General features: G+C 44.6%; 1 protein-coding gene across 1 annotated transcript in view; it reads right to left on the bottom strand.

Moving 5' to 3' along the window:
* Nucleotides 1-1804: 1804 nt before the first annotated feature.
* ECT2L (epithelial cell transforming 2 like) overlaps nt 1805-18188 on the bottom strand; it is a 101910-nt gene continuing 85526 nt past the window's right edge. Inside the window, exons 18-22 of the mRNA XM_068279498.1 lie at nt 11679-11835; nt 9517-9582; nt 8805-8893; nt 4552-4724; nt 1805-2440 (exon numbers count right to left, since the gene is read on the bottom strand). Of these exons, the coding sequence (XP_068135599.1) occupies nt 2310-2440; nt 4552-4724; nt 8805-8893; nt 9517-9582; nt 11679-11835 (616 nt within the window). The 3' untranslated portion in view covers nt 1805-2309. The remainder of the gene's footprint in view (nt 2441-4551; nt 4725-8804; nt 8894-9516; nt 9583-11678; nt 11836-18188) is intronic.

Below are 18188 nucleotides of genomic sequence, written 5' to 3'. Positions count from 1 at the left end.
TGCTTATAAGAAGGCTTGTACTTTGCTTATGCATTAATGCTAGGAAGCATGCAAGTCATTAGATTCTCTTTATTTACAAACTTCACACAGCATTGCACATATCCAGCTAGACATAGAGACGTAATTACATAATCCAGTTACATTTTGGTATTTTATTATTAATATAGTGCTGACATCTTCCACAGCGATTAGACGAGTATATATTTTTTTTTTAACTGGCCCTTAGAGGGGCTCACAATATTATACCTACCATAGTCGCATGTCTATGTATGTATTGTAGTCTATGGCCAATTGTAGGGGGAAGCCAATTATTTGTTTTTGTGCTGTTGTGGAGCACTGCAAGGCGAGAGTGCTAACCACTACACCATTGTGCTGCTGCTGCACAAATGAGCTTCTGACTGCCCCCTTCTGAAGCATGTCTTTTATACAGGTGAAACTCAAAAAATTGCAATATCGTGCAAAAGTCCATTTATTTCAGTAATTCAATTTAAAGGGAGTCTGAAGTGAAAATAAACTTATGAGATAATGATTTGTATGTGTAGTACAGCTAAGAAATAGCACATTAGCAGCAGAGATATGTCTCATCGTTTCCAGTACAGGAAGAATTTAGAAAGTTCATTTATCTATGCAAAAGAGCTTCTTTGAGCTCTCGGACTAAAGCGAAGTACACACAGACCAACCTGCAGCCTGATTATCGTCTGACTTCAGTCTGTTAGATGATAATCTGGCATGTGTACACGTGCAAACTACTTAACAGATTTCAACGGTGACCGCTAACAGACTGTTTGCCCAATCCAACTGTCAGATCTATGTTAATCTGATATCGTGCAGTTGGTGCGTGAGTCATTTGAATGACTTGTACGTGTTTTGAATGTGTAGTCAGTCATTCTGCTTGTGTGCACAGTATGTAAATGAGTGGGTCGTTTATCCGTGTGGACAAACCGGTCCTGTGGTTTGTCGTGTTGGACGTGTGTATGTGCCATAGTTTAGTCAGCAATGCTATGTTTTGAAGCACTTATCTCAACCTGTCTCTTTCTGTTTGTTTAAAGGGACTCTGAGCTCAGAGTAAAAATTAAAATTTGAACTTACCCGGGGCTTTCTCCATCCCAGCCCTGGTCGGGACGTCCCACGCCGGCCTCCTGGCTCTTCTCCCGGCGGCTGTCCGCATTGCACGGACAGGCCGGTCCCCCGGGCGACACTGGCGAGTGTTGGGCCTTCTCCTTCCGTATACGTCACGAATGACGTCACACGACGGCGGCCAGCGTGACAGCACGGCGCATGTGCGATTAAACCGCGCATGCGCCGTGCTGTCACGCCGGCCGCCGTCATGACGCGCGGCGGCTGGCGTGTGACGTCATTCGTGACGTATACGGAAGGAGAAGGCCCGACACTCGCCAGTGTCGCCCGGGGGACCGGCCTGTACGCGCTATGCAGACAGCCGCCGGGAGAAGAGCTAGGAGGCCGGCGTGGGACGTCCCGACCAGGGCTGGGATGGAGAAAGCCCCGGGTAAGTTCAAATTTTATTTTTACTCTGAGCTCGGTGGTTTAAGGTTTATCTGTCAGGGTCATTAGCTCTGCTTTATCATTTAAACTGCAGAGGGTAATTTGTAAACTGCAAATATTAGAGAGTGATGCAATGTTATAAAAAAAAAACGAATAACTAAAAAATATGCGATTCTTTGCTACTAATGTTCTATTAATTATCTGTACTACACATACAATATATCATAAGGTTTTTTTGTTTTTGTTTTTTTGCTTCAGTGCCACTTTAAAGGGTGAAATTAATATATATAAAATACTCATTTCATGCAAAGCAAGATATTTCAAGCCTTTGTTATTCTGATGATTATGGCTTACAGCTTATGAAAACCCTGAGGGCCTGTTTCCACTACTCGCAGATTAGATGTAGAAAAACTGACTCCAATGAATGCCTATGGGCCTATTTCCACTAAACGCAATTTTTCTGATGCAGATTTTCCCATAGGCATTCATTGGAGTCAGTTTTTCTGCATCCAATCTGCGTGTAGTGGAAACAAGACCTTAAATCAAAATCTCAGACTATTAACGTGGCCACACACACACTATTCAATAAAATGATCCGATTTTACAGCAATATGATAAATATGTCCTGACTGGAGTATTGACACAGAGGTTAAGGATTGGTGACCTGTACTGAAACTGTTTTATGACACATTGACCCTGCTTAGATCATATCATTTACAGTATGTACAATCTTTCCAGTGACCTTGAATTATCCCTTACAGATTTACATTTAGCTTAACACAGAGGAAAGTTTTAGAAGCTGTACTTCATCTTGGTTGAATGCTGGCATGTATAGCACTCTGGCACGCAGACAGCCAGGTGACCTTCTCTTCCTCTGTAGGTGTAGTACAGACCCACCTTCGCTTTGGACCTTGCAGGACAAAAGCATTCTTCACATCTACAAGTGAAACAATCAGAAGATAAAATGCAAGTGAAAGTCCAGGCACAGGAAATATGGTCTGCTGACAGTATACTACTAATCTGAAATTGGTCTTAGAATCTATTTTATAGTTTATTTTGAATGGTCAATGACCGTGCCTGTTCTTCTGCATCACTTCCAGGCCCAATACTTCATTGGCAGTTGTGTAGTTATTGTTTCTATTCTGTGATAAGCAAAGGGTTTATTTATTAGCAATTATCTGTTTATGTAGAATTCTGCTTTAAAGTGCAATTCTGCAATCTGGGGAAAAAGTGCTTAAATGGCATTTAATATGTCAACCCCCAAACACTTCCAGTACATAAAAGGTAAGTGCATCTGTAGAATTGCAGTACATGGGTTACCAGTGTGATCTGTAACTTTATTTATTTATTTGTTGTATTTATAAAGCGCCAACATATTACGCAGCGCTGGACATTAATTTAGGTTACAGACAATATTTAGGGGTGACATACAGCAATATGACAATACAGGAATACAAGAAAACCAGATCACACAGCACAGTATGAGTACCAGGTAATGCTTAGTCAGTCACTGGATGGGAGCATGGAGTTAGGCAAGTTAGGTTCACTCAAATGCATAGCATGGGTGCACAGTAATAGAGGTGCATGATCAGGTAGGACACAAAAGGAGGAGGACCCTGCCCAAAGGCTTACAATCTAGAGGGAGAGGTAGGGACACGAGAGGTAGGGGACCAGAGTTCGGCTGTGGGTTTAGAGCAATTGTGAGGGGTGGTAGGCAAGAGTAAAAAGGTGAGTTTTGAGGGCCTTCTTGAAGGTGTTAAAGGAGGGGGCTGCCCTAATGGGTGGAGGTAGGGAGTTCCATAGTGTCGGAGCGGCTCTTGAGAAGTCTTGGAGGCGTGCATGGGACTGGGTGATGCGTGGGACGGTCAGGCGAAGTTCATTGGAGGAGCGGAGTGAGCGGCTTGGTGTGTATCTCTGAGTAAGATCAGAAATGTAGGTTGGACAGGTTTTGTGGATGGATTTGTAGGTCAGACACAATATCTTGAATCTGATTCTGGACTGGATAGGAAGCCAGTGGAGGGATTCACGGAGGGGAGCCGCCCTGGTGGAGCGATGGGAGGAGTGGATAATTCTGGCAGCCGCATTCATGATGGACTGCAGTGGGGCTATTCGGGTCTTAGGGAGTCCAGACAGAAGGGCATTGCAGTAGTCGAGGCGGGAAATTATGAGGGCATGGATGAGGAGTTTGGTGGTGGCAGGGGTCAGGAAAGGGCGAATCTTACAGATGTTATGAAGGTGGAAGTTGCAGGACTTTGTGAGGTTTTGGATGTGGGGAGTGAAGGAGAGTGCGGAGTCCAGGGTGACACCCAGACAGCGGGCTTGAGAGGTAGGGTGAATAGTAGTGTGGTTAACAGTGACATGCACATCTGGGAAGTCCAGGGATGACCGGGGTGGGAAGATCATAAATTCCGTTTTGTCTAGATTTCGTTTCCGGAACTTTCACCCTCATACTGTTTTGCATAGCCAGTCATAGCACCATTGCTACGAACTATTCAGTATTTAGCTACTGAAAATATTTTTTTCTCCTCTGTGAGTTTAAGGTTTGTGTTCATACTAGTCCACACTAGTGAAACATCACAAATACTGTATAGTTATGTCTATATTCAGTGTAACGTTAAGAGACATACCAGATTTGGTCCTGTACAAGTTATGTATTGTCCTGCCAGATGTCTGTGCCTAGTATTATTTTGCTCTTTATACTTCACGACTAACTGGCTTTGTAGACACACGCATACGCTTATGAAATTTCCATCATGTCCATGGTATGATACATGCTTATTGGCATTAGCTGTGCACCATCTTGGCCCATTACTACTTCTACTATGCATGAGGTCAGTTGCTGCTTATGGCCAGAACACTTGCTACATGCATAGTCCTTCAGAACTGTAACAAGGATGGTGACTGACCTCAAGTCGCTGATAGGAGCTCTGTTTCTGCTTTGTTTTGTTTTCTTGTCCATTTCTTATAAAGCCCCTCATTTACAGTCAGAGGCTAATGGGGAACTTTTATTACACTTACCCTGGGTGAGGCTTTTTGGTGTAAACTTACATTTTGTATCTGGAAGGTCTTCCACCAATAATCGTGGTAAAGAAACTGAAGCCATAAATTGGTAGGAAGCTGTAGGCACATGCTTGAATGGAATGTAGGAAATGTTGCATCTGGATATTACTAGTGCATCATTGAAGAGGAATAGACCCACATCACTGATCTGCTCATAGATCCTGTGAAAAGAAAGAAAAAGGTAGCCTGAGCTGCTCAGAGAAATTGCTGCATCCACAGGACAGCTCTTTCCTCATAAGCACTGTTAGTAAAGCCATATTGCATTCATATGCATTAAGCCAGGTTGGGATTGGTTTAGTAAGGCTTTGTTCACACTGCTGCTGGGGAAAATGGACATGCAGAAAGTGCCCATGTTTTCCTATGGGCTCTTTCACATACAGTGGGTTGCAAAAGTATTCGGCCCCTTGAAGTTTTCCACATTTTGTCACATTACTGCCACAAACATGAATCAATTTTATTGGAATTCCACGTGAAAGACCAACACAAAGTGGTGTACACATGAGAAGTGGAACGAAAATCATACATGATTCCAAACATTTTTAACAAATAACTGCAAAGTGGTGTGTGCATAATTATTTGGCCCCCTTTGATCAGAGTGCAGTCAGTTGCCCATAGACATTGCCTGAAGATTGCTAATGACTAAATAGAGTGCACCTGTGTGTAATCTAATGTCAGTACAAATACAGCTTCTCTGTGAGGGCCTCAGAGGTTGTCTAACAGAATTTTGGGAGCAACAACACCGTGAAGTCCAAAGAACACACAAGACAGGTCAGGGATCAAGTTATTGAGAAATTTAAAGCAGGCTTAGGCTACAAAAAGATATCCAAAGCCTTGAACATCCCAAGGAGCACTGTTCAAGCGATCATTCAGAAATGGAAGGAGTATGGCACAACTGTAAACCTACCAAGAAAAGGCCGTCCACCTAAACTCACAGGCCGAACAAGGAGAGCGCTGATCAGAAATGCACTCAAGAGACCCATGGTGACTCTGGACAAGCTGCAGAGATCTACAGCTCAGGTGGGAGACTCTGTCCATCGGACAACTATTAGTCATGCACTGTACAAAGTTGGCCTTTATGGAAGAGTGGCAAGAAGAAAGGCATTGTTAACAGAAAGCATAAGAAGTCCCGTTTGCAGTTTGCCACAAGCCATGTGGGGGACACAGCAAACATGTGAAAGAAAGTGCTCTGGTCAGATGAGACCAAAATGGAACTTTTTGGCCAAAATGCAAAACGCTATGTGTGGCAGAAAATTAACACTGCACATCATTCTGAACACACCATCCCCACTGTCAAATATGGTGGAGGCAGCATCATGCTCGGGGGGTGCATCTCTTCAGCAGGGACAGGGAAGCTGGTCAGAGTTGATGGGAAGATAGATGGAGCCAAATACAGGGCAAACTTGGAAGAAAACCTCTTGGAGACTGCAAAAGACTTGAGACTGGGGCGGAGGTTCACCTTCCAGCAGGACAATGACCCTAAAGATAAAGCCAGGGCATCAACTGAATGGTTTAAAACAAAACATATCTATGTGTTAGAATGGCCCCGTCAAAGTCCAGATCTAAATCCAACCGAGAATCTGTGGCAAGATCTGAAAACTGCTGTACACAAACGCTGTCCATCTAATCTGACTGAGCTGGAGCTGTTGTGCAAAGAAGAATGGGCAAGGATTTCAGTCTCTAGATATGCAAAGCTGGTAGAGACATACCCTAAAAGACTGGCAGCTGTAATTGCAGCAAAAGGTGGTTCTACAAAGTATTAACTCTGGGGGCTGAATAACTACGCACATCCCACTTTGCAGTTATTTGTAAAAAATGTTTGGAATGATGTATGATTTTCGATCCACTTCTCACATGTACACCACTCTGTATTGGTCTTTCACGTGGAATTCCAATACAATTGATGCATGTTTGTGGCAGTAATGTGACAAAATGTGGAAAACTTCAAGGGGGCCGAATACTTTTGCAACCCACTGTATGTCTGCTGTAGAAAATTCCAACCAGTATGGCTTTTCCAAACACTAGTTTTCATTCCAATTCATTGATGGTCAATGGGATGCTAATAATTCCAGCTCGCATGCACATTTATTGCAGATTTTATTGGGCCAATCAAAATTAGTAAGAAGTGCATTTAGCCCAACTGCAAGCACTGACCATCTCTGTTCATCAGATGAATGGCATGTTTCAGCAGTGCTGTACCATATGCATACAGTGTAAACAAAAATCTTCTATTAAGTAGCAAAAGAGAGCACTCTTTGCTTGGGTTGCATTAAAATAGAGCAAGGGTTGCAGAACAGTTAAAGGGGTTCTTTCGCGAAAAAAGAAGGCAGTTAAAAAATGTGACAGATGACAGGTTTTGGGCCAGTCCATCTTTTTAAGGGGGATTCTCAGGGCTTTCTTTGTTTTCAACAGCATTTCCTGAACAACAGTTGCAAAATCTAACTGACTTAATAGTGTGCAAGTGATTAGGGAGGCCGGCTGGTATCTTGCTATTTTGGCAGTTAAACTGTTGTTCAGGAAATGCTGTTGAAAACAAAGAAAGCCCTGAGAATCCCCCTTAAAAAGATGGACTAGCTCAAAACCTGTCATCTGTCACATTTTTTAACTGCCTACTTTTTTCGCGAAAGAACCCCTTTAATGAGTTAAGCATATGTGCTGTTGCACTTGCATGCGCACAATACTGCAAATGCTTCTTAAATCCAGGGTGGCCAGGATGTAATGTGATTGCTGTGTATTACTCTATGGAGTGTGCCCTTACTAGTGCCTGCCTCACTGGCCTCATTACCAGTAAGATGCCCCTATTGCCAATGGTGACACTCTACTGGACAGGAGGACGAGGAGAGGAAGATGTTTCACCACCAAAAGGGCAACTGTAGCGAGAGATGGATGGAGGCTACCATATTTATTTCCTTTTAAGCAATGCCAGTTGCCTGGCAGCCCTGCTGATATAGTGGGCTGCAGTAGTGTCTGAACAACACCAGAAAGAAGCATACAGCTAATCTTGTCAGATCTGACAATGTCATAAACACCTGATCTGCTGCATGCTTGTTCGGGGTTTATGGCTAAAGGTGTTAGAGGCAGAGGATAAGCATGATAGCCAGGTAACTGATATTTCTTAAAATGAAATAAATATCGCAGCCTCCATATCCCTCTCACTACACTTGTCCTATAAGTGCTCTCTAACATGTACTGTGTTTCCCCAAAAATAAGACAGTCTTAATTTTTCCTTCAAAATATGTGCTAGGGCAGGTCTTATATTTTGTGGGGGTAGGCAGATCCCCCTAATATATAGCCAAATTACATTACACCCACTTTCCCCGCTCTGCTCCTGGTCCTCTCCTCCAGAAAGTCTGGTCCCCCTGCTGCTTATGCAGCGCATAATTCACACCTCAGATCAGCGGTGAAGGCAGCTAGAGTTGCACAGTAATATTATACAGGTATACTGTACACAGGAAGTAAACAGTAATTTCTGTGCAATTCTAGCTGCCTTCACTGCAGGTCACCTCTGAGCTGTCCTGAGGTGTGAATTATGCAGAGCGTAAACAGCAGGGGGATCCAACCTTCTGGTGGAGGGGGCCAGGAGCAGAGGAGGTAAAGCAGGGGGGTAGCAGGTGAACACCATTACCTCAACCTCCCCGGCCCATGCTCTTCGCTGTGTCTCTGTGTTCCTGCCTCTTCCGCTAGGACTTATTTTCAGGGGAGGTCCTACTTTCACGGAAACACGGTACTACTATCTGCAGTTTCACTAATAAGATAAAGTCACGCATAATAAGTATTTATTAATAGTATTAACCACTTCACCCCCCCAGTGCTAAATTTCTCTGTCCCTCTGCGCACCGCTTCACCCCCAGGGACGGAGAAAGGCGCATTTGTTTGTTTACTGGCTGGGAGTGGGCGGGGAACTCTGGCGCACACTCCAGCCAGCCCGCACAGCAGGTGACTAATTGGATGTGAGGAACGAGCGTTCCTAAATCCAATTAGCCTCGCCGATTGCGAGTAGAATGAAGACTGCTTCAAACAGAAGCCGTCTTCATTCAAAGATGTAAGGTAAACAAACGTGCAGCGACCCACGCGCGCGCACACACCCTCTGGCTCTGCAGTACAATGATTGGTTATGGGGACTCTCCAGTCCCCAATAACCAATCATAGTACATCAATACTGGAATGGAAGCAGCACTGAAAGGGAAAAATCGCGCTGGTGTTTCAGGGGTAAAACCCCTCAGTTGTGAAATGGTTAAGATTACCTTAAGGATGCATTGATTTCTTCATTAACACACTTGAGTAATGCCATATCTTGCTTGTGAATTAGATGTCTGTTTGCTTCTATAAGATTCTAAAAACAGTATGCATGAAAGACAGGAGAACATCAGAATGTGCAAAGAACCCCTTCTCTCCAGTTTAAAAAAAAATGCCCTGTTGGAAAAAGACCACTTCAATGTAAAAAGACATACATAACTAAATTTTAAATTAAAAAGACATGCACAGTGACGTGACTAGGGGTTGACTGCTTCACTTGGACCACCAGCTTACCCTTCCATTCTGCCACACATCTCTGAAGTCCTATGCAGCGATGACAATGTCTACCCTCACAAACATACCCTTCCATTCTGCCACACATCTCTGAAGTCCTATACAGCGATGATAATGTCTACCCTCACAAACATATCCACAGGTAAGCGGAAGAAATGTTGGCAGTCTATTGTGCCTAAAAGGACTAAAAACCTTAACTGCGTACAAGGACATTTCTACCTCTCCCCCTTGCAGTCAGAGCTAGTTAGCATGAATTCTTGCTGCATGGCTAAGTGGTCAAGAGGAAGGATGAGAGAAATGCATTCCCTGAAATGGGCTATACAAAATAAGTGATTTTCCCCTTCCCACCTCACAATATGAACTCCTCCACCCTGAAAGAGATTGAAGGAGGAGTTTGGTTGAAACATTCTACCAGACAAAACTTACAGGGCAGCCATGGATGGTCTTCTGTAGGTGGGTCAGCTCCGTGTCCTTTTCTAAGGTGGCTTTTACCTGTTTAATAACAGTTTTTTTATGTTAATCTTTAAATACAGAGTGGGAGTGGCATGGTATATCTGACTATCAAATCATGACAAATCACAAATGTTATTATGTTTTTCAGCCATCAGCAAACCAATTCCAGATTAAGCGATTGAGGATGAAGGTTTTATCGATAAAATGTTTAATAAATCTATAACACCTTCGTGAATTCAAAATTAGATTTTACTCATGAGATAAATTATCAAAGGTTTGATAAAGTGTTTGATAAAGCTTAGTGAATTGAGGCCAATGTTCATTTCGCTGGTAAATACAGCTGTTGTGATGGAGATGAGGGGGATAGCTTTCTTTTTGTAGAAATATTACTTTACCCACTTGATGACCCAGCCTTTACCCCCCCCCCCCCCTTAAGGACCAGCGCTGATTTAGCTGATCTGTGCTGGGTGGGCTCTACAGCTCCCAGCACAGATCAAACACCAGGCGGAGCGACCAGATCCGCCCCCCTTTTTTCCCCCACTAGGGGGATGATGTGCTGGGGGGGTCTGATCGCTCCTGCCTGCGTGTGGCTGGCGGAGGGGGGGGGGGCACCTCAAAGCCCCCTCCACCGCAGGATTCTCCCTCTCTTCCCCGGAGATTGGGGGCTGCACAGGAATGGATCTGTCCTGTGCAGCCTCTAACAGGCTCCTGCCTGTCATGTGACAGCGATCCCCGGCCGCTGATTGGCCGGGGATCGCTGATCTAGTACAACGCTGCTACTGTTAGCAGCGTTGTACAAATGTAAACAAAGCGGATTATTTCCGCTTGTGTTTACATTTAGCCTGCGAGCCGCGATCGGCGGCCCGCAGGCTATTCACGGAGCCCCCCGCCTTGAATTTACAGGAAGCAGCTGCTCGCGCGAGCGGCTGTTTCCTGATTAATTAGCCGGCGACGCAGATGTGCGTCGCTGGTCCTGCAGCTGCCACTTTGCCGATGCGCGTTATGAGTGCGCGGTCGGCAAGTGGTTAAAGGGAACCTTAACTGAGAGTGATATGGATGTTTCCTGTTAAACAATACCAGTTGCCTGGCAGTCCAGCTGATCTCTGTGACTGCAATAGTGGCTGAATCACACCCTGAAACAAGCATGCAGCTAATCCAGTCTGACTTCAGTCAGAGCATCTGATCTGCATGCTTGTTCAGGGGCTGTGGCTAAAAGTATTAGAGATATAGGATCAGCAGGCAATTCAGGCAACTGGTATTATTTTAAAAGGAAAAATCCATATCCTTCTCAGTTTAGGTTTCCTTTAAATCTTGTCTCTTGTAAATTTGAATTAACATATAGGGCTCTATTCATAAAACATTTGCGGTAAAAAAAAATCTTGGAGGGAAAATACTGCATTGGTATTTTAGACTTTTGTGTGCTAATTCATAAAGAAGTTTACAATTGCGATGTAAGGTCGAGGAATTCCCGCACTAAACTGGTGGTGCTGCTGAGTTGATACATTTCTCTGTGCAGAGACAGAGTTAGTATAAAGGAGGCAGCCCCAGCATCCCTTTACATGTGCATTCTTTTTAAAACTGCCTCTCCTTGCCCTGAATCTTCTCTGAATCTGTCTAATATTCTTTCTAAACAATCTATTTAATTGCTGCAGCTTAGAAGAACTTCAAGAAATGTTACACATGCAGACTTTCTGATGTGAAATATATCTGAAAACAGGTACCCAAGGGGTTAAAAAAAACACAGCCTTGGTATTCCGGGATGCATTTTTTGTTCTGTTCTCACAGCAGCGTCCTGGGAGGTCTGTCTCTCCATTAGCTTGCCTGTTATCCGCTGGCTTATCGCAATATCTAAACAGCCGGGTTTCTCCGCTCACATTCCGCCTGCTCTAATCTTTATGAATTAATCTTCAGTGACATGTGTTGTGATAATCTCCGCACAAGGCGGTAATTTCCCACACTGCTCAGGAATTGTAGTTTTCCATGCGGAAACAGCTTTTATGAATGCACACTTTGCTAAATGGTCGGGAAAGTCAGCTGTTTTGAGCATTACCGCATGCGGGAATGCTTTATAATTAGAGGCCATAGTAGTATTTTACAACCATTCCTCCCTTTGCTTTTATCTGTCAGACACCAACCTTCAGGATGTAGTCCTTGTACTGCTTCATCTCTGCAATAGCGCTATTTAGATCTTTACGGTCAGGATGCTCCGGAGGGGTGTGAAGACGAACAGCATACAGAAGATTCACATACTCTTCAAACCTCATAGATGGGAACAGCAACAATTCCTGTAAACTACATGAAAATGGAAAGAATGCAACAGCCAGAACAAATGTTATGATCATCATGATGATACGTCTACGTTCAATTCATCAGCACTTTGGCTGAACAGGATGAGCACTGGCAATCCCAAATCAGAACACAATTGAACTCAATGATGACAGAATTGGCTGTCTGGATGCATGGAAGAATGCCACAGCCCTCTATGGGTCCCTCTACTGGAGCCCCCCACCTGGCTAGCATTTTGGCAGCATCCAAATGGCACTATATAACCTAACCCTAGGTGTGGGCCTTCACAGCCTAAAGCGGAAATTCAGTGTAATTTAAAGTTAGTGTCAGGGAAGGAAAAGAAAAGAATCCTGCTAAAGCAGCTGCACAACCAATGTATATAAAAAAATGTATTTTTTATTTGTATAAAAAGGGGATATAACATACATGTATTCAAATCATTAAAAAACATCACATGTAACAGGCACCTGCTCGCTATCCCCTGTGCTATCGGGGCATTTTGTGTTGACTTGGGGAAACGGGCCATGACCCGTGCAACGCATTGTCAGATTGCTTTTTGAATAAAAACTTTTTCTCAAGTGGAACTGGTGTCTATATCTTCTGGAGAGGTAAGGAATTACCTCTCTTTTTATTATTTGTGTATTCAGGGCCGGCCCTAGACTTTTTGCCGCCTGAGGCAAATTTTTAAAAAATTGTCACCGCCGCCCCTCCCCCCCCTCCCCCCCCCCGCTCTGGGGGGCCGCCGAGCTGGAGGGGTAGCTGGCAGGGGGTATTGGGCCAGCGGCGGGGAGGGGGGTCCGACCCCCCCCCCCTCCCTCGCCTGGGTCCCCCGTCCTCCGCTCCCCTCCAGCCTAAATAGAAGCAGCCGTATGTGTAAGAGGCACGGGCGGGGAGGACACTCACCTCTTCCCAGCGTGCGCTCCACTGACGTCACTTCCTGCAGCGTCCTGCAGGAAGTGATGTCAGTGGAGCGCACGCTGGAGCGAGGAGGAGGTGAGTGTCTCCCCGCCCGTGCCTCTTACACATACGGCTGCTTCTATTTAGGCTGGAGGAGAGCGGAGGACGGGGGACCCAGGCGAGGGAGGGGGGGGGTCCGACCCCCCTCCCCGCCGCTGGCCCAATACCCCCGTCCTGCCAGCTACCCCTCCAGCTCGGCGGGCCGGCTCCCCGCACCCACGGACGGGCGGGTGCCACCCCTGAAAATTTGCCGCCTGAGGCAAAAGTTTCACCCCGCCTCATGAGGCCGGCCCTGTGTGTATTTCTATTCTAAAACACTAAAATAGAAGACACATTAGGCACCATCATCCTACCCGTTACCAGTCAGACCTCCTTTGGAGGTACTAGCTTTGCAGTTTTTCCGGAAAGTGTATCGTACTACAGGAGAGTGACCGTCCGATATCCGGCAGGACCTGGAGCAGGGAAGGTTAAATTCCCTACAGGCCTATACAGTGGTTGCAGGAACTGCACCATTGGGCTTCCAGTCTCTCCTTACTTCTCACCTAAGTATTCTTGGCCCCTACGAGAATCGCCAAACAAAAAAAAAACATATAGTGCTTAGAAAATGCTGCTAGTGGGTTTGAGCCCTAAAGTATAGGAATTAAGCTTAGAGTCAAACACATTTCAGTAGAAAATACATATACAGTATTTACATAAATCTGTACATCTGTCGTGAAAGAGGGACAAATGAGGGTGAAAGAGGGACAGAGGGATTTGGTTACCAAAGAGGCACAGTTTGGAACTATGATAGTCTGTCTGTACACATTTGAGATGTATGCATAGGATGCCTGTACACGTGTGAGATGTCTTTGTGCTGTTCACATTTAAACTATAGCTGCAAGTCAATATTTACATTCCAAAGCAGGCACTGATGACGTGCAGAGCACTTTTATAGTTAGTATGAGGCTGGGAGCACACTGGGCAGTGCAGAAAACCATGGATTTTATGCACTGTGCAATTTTAATTTTTCTGTTGTGTTTTTTTTCATGCGCTGCAATTGCATTTCACGTTTGAGTTTTTCCTGCATTTTTTTTTTATATTTTCCCTGTGTCAATGGAGCAAACTACAGTATTATATTTGTTTTAAAAAAAAAAGCTTTAAAAACGTACGTAAAAACGCATTCCTCTGAGTCATCATTGAGATACATTGGACTTGATTCATAAAGCATTACCGCATGCAGTAATGCTGAAAACAGCTTACCGAGCACTTGAAAATGTCAATTCATAAAGGCTGTTACTGCATGAAAAACTGAAGTTACCGAGCAGTGAGGTAAATTACCAACTTGTGCTGTAAATACCTCAACAAACGTCAGTAAATGACAATTCATAAAGACTAGATCATGCGGTAAAAACACTAAATTTTACCGGCACCTCTGGTGTGGCGAAATGAGAACAAAAACTGTGAGTTTGTGGGAAGCCAGCTGTGAATCACACAAGCAGAGAGGGATAAGCTATGATTGACAGGACCAGGGAGCCAATAGAAACAGCCCTTGTCTTCTGCAAGTCCAGATGATCAATCTGATAGGACCCGCAGGCTTCTCCAGAGGGTCTAGCTTTTCTACCCCCCAGACAGGAACAGAGAAATCCCAAACAAAAGTTACTTCCCCTGCCTCCCTTCGGCAGTTTCACCTCTTAGGTTCCTGTTTGAAGAAGCGGAGGAACTAGTGGGGAAATCACCTAAGCAGGGCATGTTTAAAGTTTCTTGGAACGATAAAGACAAAAGAAATACTGAGAGCCCAATATAGTATGCAAAACAAGGAGTTGGAAATGAAAAATAATGTATATACTCACAAACGTGGGTTACTGCCTGTATAGGCAGGTGAGGAGATTAGACCTGTCCCCAGTCAGGATTAAAAGTCGCTCTCTGTAGATAAGGAAAAATGGGGATCAACCCCTACACCAGGGGTGGATATTAATAATGTAAGAGTGAACAGGGGCGCCAGCAGGATAAAAGGTTCTAAAAGGCTTAAAATCCCTCAGGAGGTGGTGGTGGACTCGCCTCCCCGAAGCAGACAAGATACCGTCAGTTTTATGACAACAGGTTTATTAATATACTCCAAAACAAACAAAAAAAAGTTTCTTGGAAGTTCATCTAAGCTGTGGAAAATAAATAAAATGTTCACCCCTTCCTGACCGCCTAATGCCGATAGGCATCAGGAAGGTGGCTCCCTCAGAACCGCCTAATGCCAATGGGTGTCAAGTCCTGGGGGCGGAGATTAGCGCGGATGCACGCGCATCCCCACTGAGTTAAGGAGCTCCACTCCGTAAACAACCTGCAAGCCGCCGTGGCTGGCAGGCTGAAAAGGAAAAAAAACACTGAAATTACTTGTACAGTGCTCAGATCTAGTGCAGCGCTGTACAGGGGACAGCTCTGTCACTGAGCTGTCCCTAGCAGAGGCTCACAAGCTGATCAGCATGATTGGATCTCGGCGGGGGAGAGATAATTAAAAAAAAAACATTTTTATAAATAATACAAAAAATTTTTTTTTATAAAAATCGCAGCAGCAATCTGATGCCACCAACAGAAAGCTCTATTGGTGGCAAGAAAAGGGGGCAAGATTAATTTGTGTGCTAAGTTATATGGTGCAGCCTGGTCACTAGGGGGTGTAAGCCTGTGGTCCTCAAGCGGTTAAGAAAGATTAATAGACAGATTCAGAGCGAGCAGATGCAGTATAACAAACATCTACATTCTAAAGGGATGTCAGGATGCCTCTTACTATTGTAATGCCTTCACTGCACTGAGTTTTGTCTTTTGAAGCCGGTAAATTAATGTAGAAACATTTTTATAAATTACCACACAAAAGTCTAAAGTACCAAATACGGTGATTTACCAAGCATTTTACATTTTCCGCACTGTGGTCTATGAATTGAGGCCATTATGTGCATTTTATATGCGTTTTTGAAAATATGCAGCAATTTGTGTGTTTTCAAAAATGCACATATATACCTTTTCATATGCAGCTCATAGACTTTATTGGCAAAAACGCTAGCGTTTTCTGCAATACTAGCGTTTCTGCCTAGTGTGTTCCTAGCCTGAGGCATGAGCAGTTTCAGTGTCTACCAATTCACACAATGCATTACGCAGTTAAAGGAACACTAACAATTACAACAACTTTTTTTTTATGCTCTATATTAGGGTACACATTAACACGAGTGCTAGGGGCACTTTATTTATTCACCCAGTTCTCTCTCCCTGCTTAAAAATCATCCTTCATTCCTCAAACAGCTCACAAATATACTTCACAGCATGCAGGAGACACGAGGAGGAGGCTTATCTGAGGAGGTAACATGTAACTAGACTTATTTATTTTTAGTATTTATACAGCGCCGACATCTTACACAGCGCTGTACAAAATATAATGTCTTGTCACTAACTGTCCCTCGGAGGAGCTCACAATCTAATCTGTAATATTGCTGTAATCTACAGTGGGATGCGAAAGTTTGGGCAACCTTGTTAATCGTCATGATTTTCCTGTATAAATCGTTGTATAATTTATCACAGGGTTGCTCTACCTCAATAATATCAATTTCATCACATTACCACAATAACATCAAGTCCAATAGAACCTGCTTAGCCAGTTGTGGGATCGCTATTACACGGTTCCAGGATAATAGAATGTTAAAAGAAGTTGAAGACAGTGATTAGCAGTGAGGTCATTGAACAAAAGGATAGATCCACCCGGGGTTTGAGGTGGTCAGCATCTGGTGAGCGAAATAGTGTGGAAGTGTGTCATCACGTGTGCTGCACTGGATCACTAAAGCACGGGTGTCTGTGGATTTATTGAAACAGAGTCATGCTATGTGCAGTTTTTGTCCTTTTATCTCTAGAAAGCATCTGATAAAGTGGAGAGCACAATTCAACCATATTAACCACTTAAGGACCGGGCTCACTCTGCAGTATCTGTGCTGCGTGGGCTCTCCAGCCCGCAGCACAGATCGTGATTACAGCAGGGCGATCAGACTTCCCCCCCCCCTTTTTTCCCCACTAGGGGGATGACCTGCTGATGGGGGTCTGATCGCACACGCTCTGTGTGGCGGAGCGGGGGAGGCTCCTCAAAGCCCCCCTCCGCAGTGATTTCCGCCCTCTCTGCCCTTCCCTCCCTCTCTTTTCCCCTATGGGCTGCGCAGGACGGATATCCGTCCTGCGCCAGATAGGATAGGCTTCAGCCTATCAAATGACGGCGATCCCCGGCCAATCAGAGGCCGGGGATCGCCGATCTCCGTCATGGCGCTGCTGCGCAGCAGCGCTGTATTCATGTAAACAGCAGGGATTTCTTCCACGCGTGTTTACACTACGCGTGCAAGCCGCGATCGGCGGCTCGCACACTGTTCACGGAGACACCCTCCGTGAAGTGGCATGGATTTCCATCCATACAAAATTCCATCCATAGAAAAATATATATTGGTGTTTTATATCTACAATATAAAACACCTGCGCAGCAAATGCACACTCACGTGTGTCGTCTTGTATAAAGTGCACATCAGTGAACCTACAGCGGGGTCTGTGTATAAGCGTCCGGCCCGGTCTCGTCTCGGCGTGGAAACGGCGTCCCGGTCCCTCTCTTTTGACTCCCATATAGCCTCACTCGGATTGGAGTGGGGCTATACGGGAGTCAAAAGAGAGGGATTCTATATTTTTATATTTTTTATTTTTATATTTTTCTGTGGATGGAATTTTCTATGGATGGAAATGTTTACTACATTAAAAGAAATTGAAGATGGTGATTACCAGTGAGGTCATTGAACAAAGCGATAGATCCACCCAGGGTTTGAGGTGGTCTGCATCTGGTGAGCGAAATAGTGTGGAAGTGTGTCATCACGTGTGCTGCACTGGATCACTAAAGCGCGGGTGTCTGTGGATTTATTGAAACAGAGTTATGCTATGTGCAGTTTCTTGTCCTGTATAAATCGTTGGTTGTTACAGTAAAAAATGTCAGTTAAATATATCATATAGGAGACACAGTGAGAAGTGAAATGAATTTTATTGAATTTACAAAAAGTGTGCAATAATTGTTTAAACAAAATTAGGCAGGTGCATAAAATTGGGCACCACAAAAAAAGAAATGAAATCAATATTTAGTAGATGTCCCCAAACTTTTTCGGTCAAGGGCCGGGTCAACATACTCCAGACTGCTGGGGGGCCGGAACATACATAAAATGATGTTGAAAAACATTACATTGAATTTAGGTATTGATACACCCCCCCCCCCCCCCCCCCCCCAAACATGCCCGGAGGAGACCTCCCAGCAGCAGCCAGTCAGTCATGCGGCGCCCGAAGAACATCTTTGTGCACCAGACAGTGTAGCATACCCAGGTGACAACCTGCCGTCCAGTTGGACAGCAGTGTCACCTAATGAACTTGAT

Source organism: Hyperolius riggenbachi, chromosome 4 (assembly GCF_040937935.1).
Source record: "Hyperolius riggenbachi isolate aHypRig1 chromosome 4, aHypRig1.pri, whole genome shotgun sequence".
Taxonomy (NCBI): Eukaryota; Metazoa; Chordata; class Amphibia; order Anura; family Hyperoliidae; genus Hyperolius; species Hyperolius riggenbachi.
The sequence above is the reverse complement of the archived record's forward strand: the minus strand, read 5'-3'. Positions and strand labels throughout refer to the sequence as shown.